The sequence below is a fragment of the Colletotrichum karsti genome (genome assembly GCF_011947395.1).
Source record: "Colletotrichum karsti strain CkLH20 chromosome Unknown Scaffold8, whole genome shotgun sequence".
Taxonomy (NCBI): Eukaryota; Fungi; Ascomycota; class Sordariomycetes; order Glomerellales; family Glomerellaceae; genus Colletotrichum; species Colletotrichum karsti.
This window is the reverse complement of record NW_024065908.1, coordinates 1,222,148-1,240,722: the sequence shown is the minus strand read 5'-3', so window position 1 is coordinate 1,240,722 and position 18,575 is coordinate 1,222,148. Positions and strand designations below refer to the sequence as shown.

The 18,575-nt window shown below is 54.2% G+C and overlaps 4 protein-coding genes across 4 annotated transcripts; 1 reads left to right on the top strand and 3 right to left on the bottom strand.

The window, feature by feature from the left end:
* Window positions 1-755: 755 nt before the first annotated feature.
* CkaCkLH20_03491 (uncharacterized protein) lies at window positions 756-1,590 on the bottom strand (the record flags this gene model as incomplete). Its single annotated transcript, XM_038886210.1, has 3 exons — window positions 756-800; window positions 854-921; window positions 987-1,590. The coding sequence occupies 3 exons, from the start codon at window positions 1,588-1,590 to the stop codon at window positions 756-758; spliced, it is 717 nt and encodes a 238-aa protein (XP_038748719.1).
* Window positions 1,591-2,510: 920 nt separating this feature from the next.
* Window positions 2,511-5,577, bottom strand: CkaCkLH20_03490 (sodium/calcium exchanger protein; the record flags this gene model as incomplete). The annotated part of the gene is made up of 2 exons (XM_038886209.1): window positions 2,511-2,856; window positions 2,909-5,577. 2 exons carry the CDS (start codon window positions 5,575-5,577, stop codon window positions 2,511-2,513), a joined length of 3,015 nt encoding a protein of 1,004 aa, XP_038748718.1.
* A 738-nt stretch (window positions 5,578-6,315) lies between these two features.
* CkaCkLH20_03489 (condensin complex component cnd2) lies at window positions 6,316-9,041 on the top strand (the record flags this gene model as incomplete). Its single annotated transcript, XM_038886208.1, has 4 exons — window positions 6,316-6,407; window positions 6,472-7,090; window positions 7,140-8,735; window positions 8,793-9,041. 4 exons carry the CDS (start codon window positions 6,316-6,318, stop codon window positions 9,039-9,041), a joined length of 2,556 nt encoding a protein of 851 aa, XP_038748717.1.
* A 3,082-nt stretch (window positions 9,042-12,123) lies between these two features.
* On the bottom strand, window positions 12,124-12,979 carry CkaCkLH20_03488 (hmg box protein; the record flags this gene model as incomplete). The annotated part of the gene is made up of 5 exons (XM_038886207.1): window positions 12,124-12,380; window positions 12,433-12,487; window positions 12,541-12,717; window positions 12,773-12,806; window positions 12,861-12,979. The coding sequence occupies 5 exons, from the start codon at window positions 12,977-12,979 to the stop codon at window positions 12,124-12,126; spliced, it is 642 nt and encodes a 213-aa protein (XP_038748716.1).
* Between the last annotated feature and the right edge of the window lie 5,596 nt (window positions 12,980-18,575).

Sequence of the window (18,575 nt, the reverse complement as noted above, 5' to 3'; positions counted from 1 at the left end):
AATTGAGTTCAATGGAGGCAGGTGTTTGTATGATTTATATTCCCAAAGACTTGGAGCAAAGCTGTTCACTCAGTTCAGCATTTGGTGATCAATCAAAGCATCTGGAAGTTGACAGATCACAGTTGTTCACCTTTGATGATGATCTGTCCTGTCTTTGGCGCTGGACAGACTCGCGGGGTAGCTTCATTACCTACCTTGGCCCAGCAAAACACGAGATTGGCATTGAAATGAGATGAGCTGGAGAGCCTTGTCTGAAACCTGTCTACGCAATCCGGGTGGCAGTGCTTCGATGACGATGTTCGTGTTTATCCCGTTCTGTAGCTATGCATCTGGGTAATAAGAAACGAAAGAGCCAGGAACGTGTTCAATACAACAAGACAATCGTGTCCTGAAGACCCCTCGAACTTGTAAGCCTTCTTGTTAGCGGCCGCTGTTTACCGCAGGGCAACACCATTTTTACGGTGGATGATTGCAGGACGCCAGGGTGCTCGCTGCGCCGAAGTGAGCCACCCCTGCGGGCCCCGGGGACAGGGATGAGGGGCCCGGGGGCCGGCGGTGGGATCGTGCGCGGCTCCGGGTCGGCGATTGGGTGTGTCTTCCGGGATGCTCTCACGACCTTCACTGAGACATTATGGAGCGGCCATTAAGACAGATATCGGTAATGACTGTATTGGTTGGTGCCCTACGAAAACGAAACAATTCGACTGCAGTTTTGTCTCTCTTTTCCCCCTTCTCTCCTCTATTCACTGAGCGACTCACTCCTCCCGGCTGTTCGTCTTGTCGCAACCCGAAGAACAGTCCTGAGATTGACAAGTTAGTGCGAGTCTCGAATTAGACGTGAAGGATTTCTTACCGAGGGCTTACCGAGGCAATCGGTGTCCTTCTGCGTCTCACCGGTAGAGTCGATTTTGCTGTCTCGCTCTAACCCGGTGTAAGTAATACGTCTTCAACGCGTCGATTCCGATGATGGGAAGGGCACCACATACCTCTCGCCTCCCTAAGCCGCCTCTTGATCTCTGCTGAACTCTGCACATCGGCAGACGTTTGCAACTCAGGATACCCCGCCGAAAAAGTCGTCTCCCCCTTCAGCCCCTGACTCCTCGTCGTCCGCTTGCTCTCCCCGTACAACCCGCCCTCGCCCTCCGTCTCCGCCTCCCCTCCCAAACCCTGTAGCTTCTCGAGCGTCTGGGTGCCCTCCTCGCCCTGCGAGAGCTTGACCTCGTCGTCCGTCTTCAGGCCCTCCTCGCCGGTCCCGGTGGCGGAGTCGAGGCCGGCAACAACCTTCTTCCCGATGTCCTCCTTGTCCTGCCCGTCGCCGACGGCTCCCTCAGCACCGCTGCCGCGGTTGTACGCCGAGAACGCCGCCTGTGCGACGCCCCCGATCTCCGTGTAGTTGGGGTCCTTGCCCTGGGCCTGGCCGGCCTGGTAGTTGGCGAAGGCCTTCTTGGCGTCATCGCCGACCTTGTCCCATCCCTGTTGGTCAGAAGTCTGGGACGAGGCCCCCTCCTTCTGGTTGTCCTTGGAGGCGTCCTTTTGACCGGAGAGTTGCTTGGCGACGTCCGTGAATTTGCCGAAGTTCATGTTGGTCATTTTGTCGAGCGGGAAATGGTCAGAGTCTGTGAAGAAAAAGTGTTCTGCAAAGTAAGTGAAGATGTGATGTCTGAGATGATTCGAGATGAGAGACAGATTCACGATTTCTCCGAGTCTGGCAGCGTCGTTTTATACTCAAAATTCCGGTTCCCAATCCTCGGTTCCGTTCCTGGTCGGCCATTTTCGACCATGTGAGCACCCGACAAGGCGGCCTCCCACGAACGACGCCGAACACACTTAGGCGCCTGAGTGACGTGCGTCCTTCCCGCTTTCTTGGCATCACAAGAAGCTGACAAGAAACAAAACGACATAACGGATGAATCCTTGGCAAAGGAGAGCACGTACGGCCAGCTGAAAAGCGCGTCACTACGGATGAAGCCCTGGCTTGGCAAAGGGGCAAGATCACCGTTCGTCCAATTCGAACCACGCGATTTCGCGGTCGTTAGCAGTTGCCTCCCGTTTGACGAAGCAGGAGCTGCGTATGCCTCCGTGCGAGGGAGGATGGGGTACACATCGGATGGTGATACGTGGGACCGTGCCTGGCAGGAGCTCCAGGAACGTCGTTGGATCGAGGGTTTCGCTAAATGAGACGCGTCTTCGTCAGTCGCGGAATTGCGACTGCGACCAATGGCGAGAAAAGATAACCGATGGCAACGTTACGAGTGTTTGTTGTCAAGGTTTGGGTGAACTTGTAATATGTTTTATGAACTACTAAGTGTATATGTGTAGATGTATATTTCCCCGTGACCTGCTCGGTCTGAACTCGGAAGAGACTGTTTCGCAACCATAGAATAGGAAAAACACGCCATGTTGTTTGTTGCTCATCGCACGCTATGCAGGGTATACTCATTTGTGTGTGTAATAATATACTGGTCGAATACTGGTACAGTCTGTGAGTATGTGCTCGGAAAGAAAAAGAATTAAACGACGAAGGAGTAGGACACGTCAGTCCATACCCCCGTAACCTCGATGACGACGTTGACGATGGTGCTGACCGTCCAGATGGCAATCAGTCCCCAGCCGATCTTCCGTGACATCACCCACTTGTTCATCGGGACGATAATCAGGAGACCCAGCAGTGTGACTAACAGCGTAATGGCTGATATCATCAAGGTGCCTCCGATCTGGATCTGATAGGAGTGATACTTGAAGGGTTTGTCGGGGTGTTTCTTGTGTCGATGGTTGGCGGCCTGTACCATCATATAGACGCCACCAATGCCGATGCCCAAGAGAATGTTGAGCATGGGACCGCCGAAGCAAGCGGATCTGATCGGGTGTTAGCACGCGATGAGGACGTATCAGCTACGTTGCAACTTACAATGCCATGACAGGGTAGCCAAGCCGGGCAACAGTGATGTCGGCAATCAGGTCGCCCACACTGTTACCCGCCGCGAAAATGGTCAATCCAAGGAGAGCTTCTGAGATTCCCAAAATGACACCAAATGCCTTCAAAACACCGACGACCTCGCCAGCAATGGTAGAAATCCAAGCGATGGCAATGATAAATCCCATGAAACACAGCAAGAAGTGGAACTTGGGTCTCTTGTCTGGGTTCGTCGTCATAAGTAAGATGCCAAGCAGAATGGCGGATCCCAGAAGAGTGTAGAGGATGAATCGAACGAGGACCCTGTACGGGTGCGCGAAGTCGTCCATCATGTTCGCCCAAAGAATGACCACAGCAAACAGCGGGCCGGTAAATATCTGAATGGCCACCAGCCATCTGTTCCATTGGCCCGAGTCGTCAACGGCAATACTGCTCTCTGATGGCAATGGCGCTGCTGGCTTCGTAGGTTGTGGATGACTGGTGGGCGCTTCGGTAGCGACGCGTGCGCCGCTGGGGTCATCGATGGCGATCAACGCTGGAGAGCCCTTGGGTGAGTAAGTTCGCTCCATAGAGGGCATACGAGAGTGCGTTAACGTAGCCCGTCTGAAGCGCTGCCATTCCGACTCTTGCTCGATGGGTTCGCCCTCTGGTAACGTTACGGAGCCGTCGACATTGGTATCCGTCAGTGGGTCTACCATGGTCTCATCCGACAAGTCATCTGGACTCTCGCTCTCGACAACCGGAAGAGTGAGCACCAGCAACAAAATGCTGGGCACTGATATCGTACTGACAAACCTGTCCCAGTAGCTTTTTTGTTGCCAACCCAAAAGTGTGGGGAATAACGTTCTCCAGAAGATGTGGGGAGGAGGGAGGATGGCATACGGCCACCATCTCACAGGCTTGGGGTCGGCCATCTCGTATGGTGCAAAGGGAACTTCCATTCGAGCTAGGCCTGGAGGCATGATGAACTCGGGCGGGTCAGGTTGGGCCGCTGGCGTCAACATCATGGGAGACTCCGTGTAGCCGGGAAAAGGTGATGCTGGTGAAGACCTGTCGCTGACGCTCGTACGTCTGCTTGTTGGGATTTGTAGCGAGAGCTGGCCGAAGGGACGAGGGTCGAGGGGCTCGCTGCCTCCAGTGTCCTGCCGATGTGGTGCCGAGTCGATGGGAGGGGGGGCGAGGTTGCCGCCAATCTTGTAGGCTGGGGACGGGCTCCGTTTCCGAGCCTCTTCTGCCTTGACTTGTTGGATGGGATTCGCATACACGCCCTGAGGAGGGAAACGCCAAGGGGAGTGATCACGGCTGACGTTGCGGCTATTGATTAATGACCCAGGAACGTCTCCGGAAGACATGGCTCGATTCCTACTCCCGCCAAAGCCTTCGCCGCCACTAATAGTGTATCGCCCAGAGTCAGATGGCGGACCCATTGCGGTATTCGACTCGCTATTCGTCCTGATATTGTTGACCGAGAATGCTCGCCCATGCATTGGCCGAAGCCTCAAGTTGCTCTCCCTTTGCAGTTGCGCCAGGGCTGATCGAAACTCGAGGGCACCAACCAAACTGGGACGGATAGGCGTGAGGGTGTTGCGTCTTCGACCTCGAGGACGGAGAATGCGCATGTTGCTTGCCATCTCAGCCACCACATGTCTCCCGTGGTCGCTGTCTTCGCCCTCATCTTCGGCTTCGTCTTGGTCATCGACTTCGATTCTTGGTCCAGCCTCCAAGGCACTGAGATCTCCAGCGTTGGAGGCGGAAGCCGAGGTGACTCGACGATCCTCGTCGTCGGGATCATCCCGGTATGGCTCCGGGGCCAGCTCATCGTTGGGATGCCCCACAGCTCCGTAGACATGGCCTCGTGCGGCTGCTTCCCGGACCCGCCGCTGGCTCCGCCTTGTCGAATACCAGTGCCATGTGACAACGGTGACCACGTAGAAGATGTAGTAGCAGACCATCGTTATGCATTCCCATAGATGGAGGTGCCCATCTGCCAGGAACACCATGGTGAAGCAGACGGCGACGATGAAGAAGCACAAGTCTCGAACGTACGTCTTTCTCCCCACTTTAAACTCGCGAACCAAGGCCATGGATCCGGCGACCACGGCGGTAATGAAGCTTGCGGCGCCGATGAGTTCCCCAACCGCCATGCTGGCACTATTGGAGCCCATGGCCGCAAAGGTGCTGAAGACATCCGGGGACCCATTTCCAAAGGCGAGGAAGGTAACGCCAGCCAAACTCTCGCTGAGGCCCAGGATGGTGGATATGGTGTTCAGGTTGACGCTGAAGAAGTCGCTCGCGGCGATGCCAATGGTGGTGAAGAGTAGGCCAAGCCAACAGACCAAGATAATGAAAGCCACCGTATGGGCTTTAGCAAGGTCGCAGTAGTAGAGGGTGAGATACGATAAGAGGCCGGCCTCATCATCGGCGCAGTGAGCCTTCACAAAGGCACACTGATCGTCGGCCAGGTGGACATCCCGGCATTCCGTCAACTCGGTTCTCTTGAGGAGCGGAGACGAGGCATCGGGACCGGCATGCTGCGGGGCGAAACGGCGTTCCGTAGCCTTGGTAAAGTAAGACCATGTAGCCAGCAAGGTGAGCAGGAAAACGGTGGCATAGAATGGCCGCAAGCGTAGCCCGCTCCCTCTAATCTTGGAGGTCGTTGGCATGCTGACGTCAAATGCGGGATATAATTGGCTCAGTCGAAGCCATGGCAAGAGCCTTGTCGCGTGCGAGTGCTTGGTGATGCCGCTCGTTCCGCTGCACGAGGAGGAACGGGGTCGGGTGTCTCGAGTCGCGGTAAGGTACAGTAAAGAAGGCTACTAGCGATGCGAACTGAGCCGCGAAATACATGCGCTTTTCAGTCTTGATGTACGATTCATGGAGACAGCGGGAGGCAGCCCGGGAAAACCTGCCCAACGCCTTTAGGAAACGGTTGTGTCGCAAGTTTCTTGGCCAAGACCACAAGCTGCTGCCCTGATCGAGCCGAGGACTTGCGTGGAAAATCCCCTCCAACGTGGCTATGCGTGATTGAAGCGGCAACTTTAAGAGAGGGGGGAGCATTGCAACGGCAAGTGTAAGAGAGGGGTTCCAATCCGGGCTGGGCACTGACATGATTGCGTCACGTGTTGATCACATCGATAAGGAGTTGGGACGACGGAACGTACCTGCTTTTTTGGGGGGTGATTCAGCTCCCCGCCTTGTCCGGCCCGAAAAGGGTAAAATTGACACCTAACAATTTAGGCAGAAAACTCTTTATTGTTGTTTCGCGTCGTCGCTTGGGGCGTGTCCCGGTGGGGAAAGTAAACACTGGCACAGGGCACCCGGCACCGGCACCGACACATATCGCAAACGCAGCAATTCCGACTAACAAATCCTGACGACAACCTCAGCGCAAACAACACAAGATGCCTCGAGTGGCTCAGGTACCCCGCGCTGGAAGCGTCAGAGCGACCTCCGGGTCCATGAACACCTCACCCTTCAAGAATTCTCCTGTCAAGTATGTTTGCGACGCCGGCGACTCACCGATGTTTTGCATAGCAACGAAACTAAACAATGCCCAGAATCCCCCTCAACGACGATGTGGAAGAGAAGGCACGACGAGCGCAATCCCGCCATGCGCTGCAAGAGCGACAGAAGAACGAACTGAAAGCTGCTGCCGCGACACCGCTGCGCAAGAAGAGGCAGAGCTCAAGCTTAGAAGATCTCGAGAATTCCCCCGGAGGTTCCAGACCCAAGACACCCGGCGCTCGACACAGCCGCGGTCGCCACGCCGAAGATGACGACGACGAAGATATCGTTGTTAGCGGAAGCACTGTTACGCCCATGAAGCGAGTCCCGATTCTCGCTAACTTCGAGGAGTGGATGAAGATGGCCACTGATAACAAGATCAATGCAAACAACTCCTGGAACTTTGCCCTGATTGACTACTTCCACGACATGTCTCTTCTCAAGGAGGGTGATGGCGTCAACTTCCAAAAGGCCAGTTGCACGCTGGATGGCTGTGTCAAGATCTACACCAGCAGAGTCGACAGTGTCGCAACAGAGACCGGCAAGCTTCTTAGTGGTCTCGCAGACAATAACAGCAAGAAGAAGGACCGTGATGGCGATGATGCCGAGGGCGAAGAGAGCGAGGAAGAGGTCGACGAAGACGGCAACGTGAGGAAGAAGTCGAAGCGAAAGGTATGCGCCCCAGAGCTTTACGGTCTTAAAATGACCCTAACATAAACAGACTCAACGATCCTCAGAAGCGACTCTCGCACCAAACTTCTCCTCTCTCCAACTCAAGAAGTTCGAGCTCGAATTCGCCGTCGACCCCTTGTTCAAAAAGACATCCGCAGACTTCGATGAGGGTGGCGCAAAGGGCTTGCTCCTGAATCACCTTATGATCGACTCTCAAGGACGCATCGTCTTCGACAGCAGTGACGATGTTGGCGATGCGAAGACCTCAAAGACAAGAAAGAAGGACACCGCGGAGGATGAGGAAGACGGAACTCCTGAGCCTTCCATGGTGGACGAGCCCGAACCCGAGCCCGAACAGACCGAAGACGTTGAAATCGATCTGGGTGCCCTCGGTGCGAAATTCTTCCCCGATGTGACCATCGTCGATGAGCTGGACGTTTGCCCGTCTTTGAAGACGTTCGATCTCGGCAATCCCTCCGGCTCTATGGACATCCCTTTCCTAAGGGCACCGGAAGACTGGAGAGGCGAAAAGGAGAAGACCGCTGATCCGCTTGGCGATAACTCCGGCATGTTTATCGACGGCGACAACGCTGCAGGTTTCGACGATGACGACCTTGGCCTCGGCGGCTTCGATATCGGCGGCGATGTCGCATTCGGCGAGGGTGGTGAGGCTTGGGCCAAGGAAGCAGCTCTCGAACCGCAAATGCGGGTCTACGATGCCGGCCTTGGCAACGATAATGGCGAAGGCGGCGATGTCGAGATGCTTGACCAGGATAACGGCGACTTTGTCATTTCCATGAGCCATGCGCAAACCGCCGACAAGATGCACGAGGATATCCTTGGGTACTTTGATCACGCTCTGCAGAAGAACTGGAGCAGCGCCGAACACTGGAGAATCAGAAAGATCAAGGACATCAACAAGCCCGCGGCCCCTGCTCGGCAGCGCAAGGAAAAGGAGCCCTTCGAAATTGACTTTGCTGCGCCTCTCGACCAGACCTTGGCCGATGTCCTGTACACGAAAGCCTCAAGCAACTCAGCCATCTCCATGCCCAAAAAGGATTGGATCTCGAAATCGCGGAATCTGCTGCCGGACGACAAGCACTTCAGCTCCAAGTCACTCCTCAACCTGTTCCTCAAGCCCAAGGCTCGTCTCAGCAGGAGACGCGTCCTTGGCAACAAGGGAGGCGCCTTCGGCAATGGAGGTCAAGACATGGACGTTCCAGCGGGCGAGATGGACGAGGCATTCTGGGCGCAGCAGAAGGAGCCGATGCACGGCACCGAGGAGGAAACGGCACTGCCCCAGGGAGATTACGACGCGAACTTCTTCCAAGACGATGCCCTTCCCTTCGCTGGCGGTCTCGAGGACGAGGATGATGAGTTTGCCGATGCTCGCGAGCACCTGTCTCCCGGCGCCGAGGGCGACCCGGGAGCTACCGAGACAGCAGGTATGACCGCTCTGCTCGGCAGCGACGCAGTCACGAACGCCTTGACCGGCGCCTTTGGCACCACATTAGTCACCCAGACTCGCCGTCTCCGGCCAGACTACGTGCAATATGCTCGTGTGGCCAAGAGAGTGGACGTCAGGCGACTAAAGGAAGAAATCTGGAAGGGCATGGGTCTCGAGAGTCTCGAGCCAGAAGCCACCGTAAGTCAAACACAAACCCATCATGGAAAGACGGACATGATACTGATACTCTCTCAGGCAACTCCCACACCAAGCCCGCCCGAGGACCCTTCAAAGGACCCGACCCTGAAGTTCACCGACGTTATGAACAACCTGCAGACAGTCTACAACAAGCCGCAGATGGAGGACATCTCCACAAGTTTCTGCTTCATCAGTCTGCTCCACCTGGCCAACGAGAAGGGCCTGGTTGTCGAGAAGACGCCGGATCTCACAGAGCTCATGATCCGCAAGGACTGGACGGCCGAGATCTCTGCAGGCGGCGATTAAGACGAGTTCGCAGAAGACGGAAGGTTTAAAAAGAGGCGGGTCGGCCCCCTCTGGCGCTGCTCCTGCTTGTAATGACGACATGTTTGATTTCCTGTTTTGTTTTTCCGAGATTCAATAATGAATGACCTGGGACGGCGGCGGCGGCTATCAAGAAACCATTTGTCTTAGGCCTTGCTTTCGCTCGGGGACCCCAAAACCCGCGCCGGGAGTCCTGCTGGGCGTGACGTCTTATGTAATGAATGAGAAAACCAAACCGGCCCTGACACGGTGTTCCATTTTCTTGAACCTTTGATCGCATTAAGCTTGTCCCGTGTCGTGTCTGCATCTATGCGCTTTGGTGCAAGTCCATCCTATCATGCGAAGGCGGGAAGGGATGACGGGTGGCACTAGGCACTTACTTCACCTCTAGCTCGAATGTCCAAGAATTACCCGAGACCTTGGACCCGGGACTACTGCGTAGTAGACATAAGGAAAGGCACACTAATGCCATCAAAGCAAGGCGCGGATTCTGGGACAATGTCATCCGATGAAGCATCTGAAGAAGAGACGAAGAAGAGGCGAGGCGCACGCGGCTTCTCTAGTTCAGCCAAGACCACCCACACATACATACACCCACCATCTCTCTCTCTCTCTCTCACACACACACCAGCTCCAAATAGTCAGGATGAACGAACCAGAGCAATTGGCCATGCTTTTCCAAGGATGACACGCTCCGGGACGCATCGCATCGCGTCATCCCGCCTCGGCCTTAGCCTGGGGGCCTTGCGCGCTAACCCGCGTGGTCCAGGTCGCTCTGCATGCTTTGGTCGATGCAACTGACGTATTAGGAACCTGGCATGTTGGGAAGGGGGGCTTGAGTCCCTTGAACGAGTATGATTGACAAGAAACGCACGTGGGAAACAAAAAGGGTAGCCTCCCCTGGGTTGATGAGTGCGGTGGTTTGTGGATGAAGATGAGGATGACGAGTAGGCGATATCATCTGAACATCTGTGCGCATCGGACAAGAATAAGGCAGGTAGGCAATCAATTCCCTTCTTCCATCTTCCGTTTTCCTTTTCAGCTCCCAAGACGTTACACGCACCTGAACACCCAACGCACCTCGACATTTTCGTCTCGAAACTCGGCCATCCTCCTGATGACGGTCGAACAAGCAGGGTCTAGTGATCGGCGGGGATTGAAGCCAGGGGTACAAGAGTAGTGGGGTCCGAAATGCAAGGCTGGTTGGTCGGTCTACCGCCTCTGCGCGCGCGCGGCCGGCAACTTGCAAGAAAAAACAAGACAAGGAGGGTGAGGGACCCCGAAATTTTGAGCACATGATGACGTTGGAGGCTCTGAGGGTATGCAGGAGAGACAGAGACGGGACCGGACCCCGACCCGACCTTGGTTAATTACCTGGTTTCCCAACGGGCGTCGGCATTTGCTGGCTGTTGCGTGTGAAGGATGAAAAATGAGTAAAAAGGTCGTCTCGTCCGCTTCGTCTGTTGGTTCACCTCACGTCATCTTATCTCTCTGTATACACTTCAGGTAAGTCTACCACGTTGGGCCAGTCACCCTTCACAAATCAGTCGGCAAGTGCTTACTTGATACCATTTCGTCCTGTCATACCCTATATCCTGTTGATTGAACTTATTCTCTCTGTTAACTGGTTTATATAAAAGTTTTGGCCCCTCTGGTTTGTTAGAGAGCTTCACAAATGTCATGCCATATCCACCCCATTCCTACCCTTCAAGATGAACCCTATCGTCTGGTCGTGTCACACAACTCATGAACCCAACTGGGCGAGAAAGAGAAAATATGCCAGGTCTGCAGAACCCAAAACGCCATTGGCGGTGTTTGTAAACACACTGCCGTAAAGGACTCCCGGAAAACAATGCCCAGCAAGATGCCAAACCATGAGGGTATTTCAGATACTCACACACACCAACATCGACCGACCCTTTGACGGCTCAGTACGCCCGCCGTCCATCCACAAAAACACACCGACGATTTTCCCCCCGAGTCCGATTTCAATTTAAAACCCAAGGCGGCAGATTCAGATAACAAAATACGATCATATTCTTCGAGCGACGTCTTGCACGAAACGTGTCGGCTCATTGACGGCGGCCTACCATTTCGCTGGCCTGGATAAGAGCCCTCATCTTATCGGGAAAATAGTCGGTTCGCTCTTGAACCCCTAGCGAGGTTTGAGAAGATGCATGAGAAGATGCGTGCGACGATGACGGGAGAGAACCCTCGGCCCCCGACGAGGACGCGCTTGATTGGTACCGCAACAGCTGCGGCGGCGAGTGGTAACCTTGGAACCTCATTAGCCTCTACCGAAAGCTATGCTAAGGATGTTTGAAAGTACCGTTCCTAGCCCCGTATGGACCTTGAAGCTGAGGGGAGAATACTGCTTTAGGGTCTTGCGCACTTCGCGATACCGCCGCAAATGTGTCCGGTTGTTGAAGCAAGTCGCGGATCGGAAGTTGATGATTGTTGGGCGGATTGAGGTTCGGCGTTTGGGGATACGATGGGAGAGAGCCAGATGACGCAGAGCTTCCTGCTGACGAATACTCGTGTTTCAACGGTGGTGGCACTTGCGGATGCCTTGGGGGAATATAACCGCCGAACCCGTTTGCCTCCGGTGATCTCGAAATCCCGTTCAACGGTACACCAATATCCGCTAGTGGGGGTAGATGCGTTGGAGCTGCCTCAGGAGGAACCTGATGGATATCGGTCCATGTCGGGCGTCGGCTTCTGCTGTGTGATGCGCGTGGACTTGTCGACTGAAGGCTTTCACGGTCGAATTGAGTGCTGGTAGGCGAGTGCACCGGTTCGTCGATGGCTTGGTGATGTTGCAATATGGGCGTGGGCACGGCTGTCGAATACTGCGACTCGGGCAAAGACACCACGGATCCAACTCGCTGCTTCCTGTTTGGGGGTGGTTCGCTCCCTGGTTGACTCTCACTCCCACTACCTGTACTGCTTAAACTTCCTGGCGTCGCGCTCGCACTACCGTTTTGCAGACGAATTGCTCCCGTGTCAAGCTTCTGACGTTTGGAAGACTCTTTTGCTAAGTACGCATCAGTGCCGTCTCAAAATATTAAACGGCGTTTCCTTCATTACCTTGATTGGCGCTGGCTTGTCTAGCCTTAAAATCAGCCAAGTACGCGGTGTACTTCCTGAATTCGGCAGTTTTCTTGTATTCGGCCAAGTCATGGTTGTACTTTTCCTTGGCCTTTAACGCGGATGTCTCGTATGGCTCCTTTTCCCCAGGAGAGAGGTTTTGCCAATGCTCTCCCACAAGCTTGGCGATTTCTGTAAAGGTCAAATTGCGACCTTTCAACTCGTCACGCATTTCTGAAACCAAATTAACACTGAGAACGGAGTCTTCAAAAGTTTTAGGACTCACTGTTTGAGAATAACACGTAGGCGGAAGGCGGACGCTCTGGCGCGTTTTCATCAGGCTGATAAATTGTTAGTACCCACTATACATGATCACAAGAGTGTCGATACGAACCTTCGGGTGACGTCTGTACTTCCGCTTGGTTACAACGGGTCCGTCCTTATTTTCAGGTCGTTGAATCTCTGGTCTTTGTGCCTCTGGCTTCGGCTCCTCTACACTTGCTCTCGTCGGCGAGACCAGCGATGCATCGGGAGCGTGACCTCTGGAATTAGCGATTCGTCTTTGCAGTTTCTGTTTCCTCCGTCAGATTATGCTTATTTCAAGCGCACAGTTGTTGGGTTCCTACCCGTCGATGGCCCAATTTGACTTGCAGAGCATCCCTGAGACTAATGTCAGTCACGTTTGCAAGGCGACGCGGTCGGCCGCCTACTTACAGATCGGACTCGGTGATATCTAATATGGTCTCCCAAGTATCAAAACCCTGTTCGACAAATGCGTCGAGGTACTGAGAAATGCCCAGCTCGGCGAAGATGCTTTCCAGTTCTTGCGCCATGATGAGGTAGGGTTTGGACTTCGGACGTGTCTGCTCGTCGGACGGGTTGTGGAGGTGTTCGGATTTCCTCGACAGCGATTCTCTGCTCAACTTGATGAAGGAGCGCCTCAGTGCCAGCGTATTGTTACTCGTTTGTCGTCGGTCAATTCGTTCCCATCTGGTTGTCGGTCGGATTTCCTAGCTCGAAGTCGAAGCACTTCTTGTTGCTCTAAGTCCAGCCAACAATCATTGGGAGTTTCCCCCTGGATAACGAAGCGTGTCTGAGAGGCGGCACGCGGCGAACGATAGACTGAGACGGCGATGCGTGGGCGACAAGTTTATCTCGGAATGTTTGGCGAAGCAGGAAGCGATGCGGTGGCGGAAGAGTGGTAGTAGTCGAGGTCCCTTGGTGTACTGGACGGAAGACTGATCTGTCGAGAAGGTTAACGGACGGTTGTCAGGGACGAAAGCATACGGCGAGTCTGGCGTGGATATACCAACGTGGTGGCTGCAATATACGAGAGGGATCTCGATGACATGGTAAAGGAGACCGAGCTCTGAGGTGTGGGACATGGGATGGGCCAAGCAGAGAGGGGCTTTCAAGATCCAGGTGGGATGTGTGTACTCCGTACATTGACACAAGAAGACTGGAGAGGATACGTACAGCGGCGAGTGTTGCGTCTTTCAGAGCCTGCTCGGCGGTCTACAGCCGCATGAACGACGGGGACCTGGAAAGGGCAGATTTGGTATGTGGAAGTAAGTGGAGGGGAAGAATTGGATGGGTGGATGGATGGATGGCGGGAAGACGAGTCGGCGCGCCAATGTAGTGGAAGTCTGGAGTGAATCGAGACCCAAGAGTTGCTTGTTCGAGAAGAAGGAAAAAGGCTGGCAATGGGTTTGGGGAAGAAAATGAAGGCCCGCCAGCAAAAGTCTTTTTTTCTTGTCCCCTGCGGAAGTTGGAAATTGGGAACGGTGAAGAAACACCAGGGGGGTTCGTTGACGGTGTTATGGCAGACGGAGGATGTCTTCGTAGAACAGGGCGGGTAGAGCGAACTGAGGTGAAGACGGAAGAGAACCGTTTATCGAAGAATAACAGGAAGAACAGTGCCAGCCCCGCGGTGATCGACGCGGATGGAAAGGTGAGGTCAGAGGTGTCGAAAGGGAATCTGTCAGGTGGGTGTGGGTGTCTCTTGATGTAGGTAGGTAGATACGTAAGGTAGGTAGCGCAGAGTACGAATAGTTAGTGTAGGTACCTCTAGCCTTCTGAGACCTTCGTAAGTAAGATATGATCTGGGGTGATGCCTCTGGAAACCGGCTCAGGCAGCAAGAGCTACCTGGGTCATGGGCATGTATTCGTAGCTACCTACCGGGCGCAGAGGTTAGGGTACATACGAGTCTGTTAGGTCTGGTTGGTATTGGTGCTGCGGTTTGGCGAGTTCCAGGTACCCAGGCCAAATACCTAATAACAAGCTTGCTGGCGTCTGATCGCAAAAACCGACTTTTGAGAAGTCGCAGAGGAATCTAGCAGCATCAACAAGGAGCTTTCACTGGAAGCCCATGGTAAATAAAAGCGGGATTCCACCAGCAAAAATAATGGGGATTCTTTCCCGGGTCGTGGATGACAAGGATAATCAGCGAGTCAGGGACAGGAAACGGCCGCTTGAGATGGGGGCTTCTACGGAGTACCTACCTTACCTACCTTCAGTACCGCAAATGCTCCCCAGAGCCGTACCGGTACATGTCTGCGTGCTCTTTCCCGTTCCCCGTCACTTACCTAAGTAGGTACCACCAGTCCAGGCACTTGCAAGCTGCTCCTTCCCGTCACACCTCAGGCCAGAACTGTCAGTGGAAAGAAGAGAACAGGGGACGCCCCCAATCGACATCCACACCCCCTTCCTCATCATCACCACCACCAGGTGCACTTGGGAGGCTGCTCCCGTCCCATGCCCGAAAACTCGCAGCAGCACAGTCAACCGCTCCTGCGAATACATCCGTGCCTTGATCAACAACAATACACTCACTAAGGTAGGTACCTTCTTCGCAGCCATGTTCGAGCCCTCCAAGACCAGGCCCGTCATTCCTCTCCAGCTGTCTTTGAACTGAACATTCTTCAATCTTTCAAACTAAACACCAGACTGCCCGCCGCGTTCCACAATTCGCTGCAAGGCATTGGCTACACTACAATACTACCATCGTCATCAAACACAGTTACTCGATATTCTGACAGACGGCCCGGAGTCAAGTCCACGGTCGCGACCACAACCATGGGCGGCAGAGGATGCGAAGTGACCTCGATGTGCTGGGTATCATCCTGGCAAATCGAGGGAGAACATAATTGTCACCATCAAGGACCCTGCCGGTCTTGAGAAACACATATCGACGCCTGGGTTAGACGAAGGTCGAAAAATCAAACACAGCCCAGCCCGCGGCCCTGAATCTCGATGCTCACCTTCGACTTCGACGTGCACTTCAAGACGCCTGTCCCAGGCACGCTAGAGTCGCGCTTCTCGACGTGTCAGCGTCTGAGCAGACTAAGCCAGCATGGTTACATTCACCCCTCCATGCGGAGAGACGGAGCATCAGACCAAGTCTGGGAAGACACCTGAAAATCGAAAATTGCGCCGCGCATCGAAATCCCCTACCACCCTTGCCGCAGCACGCTCACGCGGATGAATCTGGCCACCGCAGAGCCCACTGGAACGCTGCGTCCGGGTATCGAAGTACCGCAGCACTGTAGCACCGCAGTCCGGTCTACTACTCACAGCCTACTTCTCCGAATGGTACGGCGCGGATGAGACGGCGGCCGGCGAATGGCGGACGTCAGGCAGATACGTCGACCTCCACGGCCGACCAACAGTTATTGTCTTCACGGTTTGGGGAAATGCGTTCAACGGAAACACCAGCCCGTCCAAGTTCAACGACCAGGTGTCGGAGGGAGTAACCAGACGCGCGATTCACGACTGGTCGAGTAGCATGCAATCCAGCCAAGCTCCAACTAAGGGCTACATGAAGCACGAAATACGACGAACCCCTTGATTGAAAGGCTCTCGTCACTTTTCTCGCCGACTTCACACGGCATTCCTCTTTTCGAGAGTAATCGGATTCTCGCAATGCGATTACTGATGGCACGACCATGCGGTGAAACTTTGGGAAATGATCGGGCCAGGTCAACGGCGGCACGCCTGGCAGCACACCCCATCGGTGCACGATCGCGAAATTCGTCCTGTGGCGAAGGGGGCGAGAAAAGGCCATCGCCAGCTAGAGATTGCGCATCTGGCTGGAGATGGTATTTTCTGTCGGCCTCTCTCAAAACGTGAGGCTGAGAGGGCATGTACACCACGGCTCCACAATCCATCAGAGCGTTCTGGAACTCGGGCCATCTTACTGGACGAGCCAGACATCGACCAAACCAAGTGACGCCAAATCAGAGAGATGCAGGCGCAGGTATCTCTGTTGCCAAGGTCACGGAAAGGAGCGTCCAATAATCGCTTCGTCAACTTGAGTTGCAGATATGAACCCAAACCCGGTTTTTGCAGGTATCAAATCTTCCAAGGGATCCGTCTTAGCCAGGTGTGCCAGGCAGCTCACGTCCTGCTCTTCGATCTTTCAACTCCAGGATCATGGATACTGAGTCGACAACGAACCCGCCGGACCAGCATGCAAGATATTTATTATCGACGATGACCGAGACCACTTGCTTCATCAATTCGTCCCGTTGTCAAAAAAATATGTAGAACGATCCATCCCGTCGCCACCGTCAAGATATCAGTGAATGTTCTGGACTCTTCAAGCGAACACTGAGGAGCGAACGCCTGGGCCATCCAACTGAACGCAACCACCTATCCGTATGTCCGACCGATGAGGGAGGGCGTCAATCTATCGACCCTACAATTGCTGAGAGGTTTACAGCGGAACGCGCTACCGTCCAGAAACTAGCGTCGCAAACCACTTATACGCTACCTCCCGACTACTTCGATCTGAGCTTCCCGCCGTGACGTAGGTTCGATGCGGCGCGCGCCTTGCGAAACCTACCACTCACTGGGGTCCTCAAGGCCCTCTTACGATGGCCATGCCGGCTGACGTTGAGTTGTAGGTAACGGCAAGGCGCTCGTGGACCAGAGTTTCATCAAAGATGGGAAATAGCGCGCATCTAGATGGGCCAAGAAATGCTTTCCAGCGTCGCCTAAGGATCGGCTTCTCCAGGCGCGGCACGAATGGAGACCACTGGTGTGAGAGAAATGGGAGGAGTTGAAGAGGAAACAAAACACTGCAAGGGACACTACTGCGACACTACGCATACCATTGGCACAGAACTGTTGTTTGCGCTTGGCTTCTGGGCCATGTGAGAAAACACGTCGTTGTGTCAGGGATATCTCAACAGCTACACGCTTGGGACCTTTCGATCGCGGACGGCACAGAAGATCACGACCAGGCACGGTAACAGGGCTGACGCTGAAGCTGATGTTTAGCAGCGGCAGTACGGATGGTGGTGGGAGAAAGATCGATGCTGATGTAACCGGGACTCACCCACGCTGTCAGAGCACGCGTTGGCCGTACCTTAAGATGGAAGATGCCGGGTTTGAGAGGAACCGTATGTTACGGAAATGGGTGTCGTGGGACACGGTAAATCCCAACATCTCGATCGCGAACGCCCATTCCAGGTCATCGAGATTCAGCAAATGCCACCAATTGCTCTCGGGAAGATTGGACGCCAATGCGTCAGAAGGGGCAGCATCCCATGTGCTTCGGTTTGGGATCTGATATCATGGCCTTGATCAAGATCCGAGTAACAGAAGGTTGTTGTCAGCATCTGATTTGCGGTGCGGCATCGAAAAAGCCAGAGTGATCCCAAGAAAGGCTAGTGTGCCTAGTACGCCTCGATGAGTGGATCACCGGAAACTGTCAACTTCCCCCCTACCTACCTAGTGCCCAGGTACAGTGTACATAGGCTCGCCAAGTGGGGTTGACCCAGCACAACACCAGTGTGTATGTTTTTGTCTGTGTGAGAGGTACAGAGGGGCTTTGTTTCAAAGTACCGATACTGATCATCGGATGCGATGGTCTCAACTGGAGGAGAGGTACAGGAAGCGCTCTGGTTTGTTGTCAGCCTTCACTTCGTCCTGCGACTTTTACTTCACGATGCCTACGTGAGTGTCTACACAGTGTGATGAATGTTCAGTAATTGGCTGCAAGACAGGCGAAGAAAGCATTTGGATAGCGACAGTTTGGAGAACCTCGCAAGAACGCCTTGAGGCACGTACGCTGCAGCTCCCACCAAGACGGCATACCGTCATAGGATTGGTTGACACACACTCCTTCTGCCTTTCCGGCGTGCACTCCGGCCGACGTTCACTCTCCTCTGCAGTTGATACTTGGCCTGTCGGCGGCTTTCCAGGGTACGACAACATCAGACCAACACTGATGGTTACCGATGGTAATCCTGGGCTTAGTTTTCGACTTTTCGACCTTCTGACAGCGTGCGACATGGATGAGCAGACCATCTTTTCCATCTACCGAATGACGATCGACCACAAGAGTCAGGCGTTGTCACCAACCCGAGCAGACCGCGATAGTTTTGGGACCCTTGCCATTGCATCCCCATGCCCAGGTTGTAACC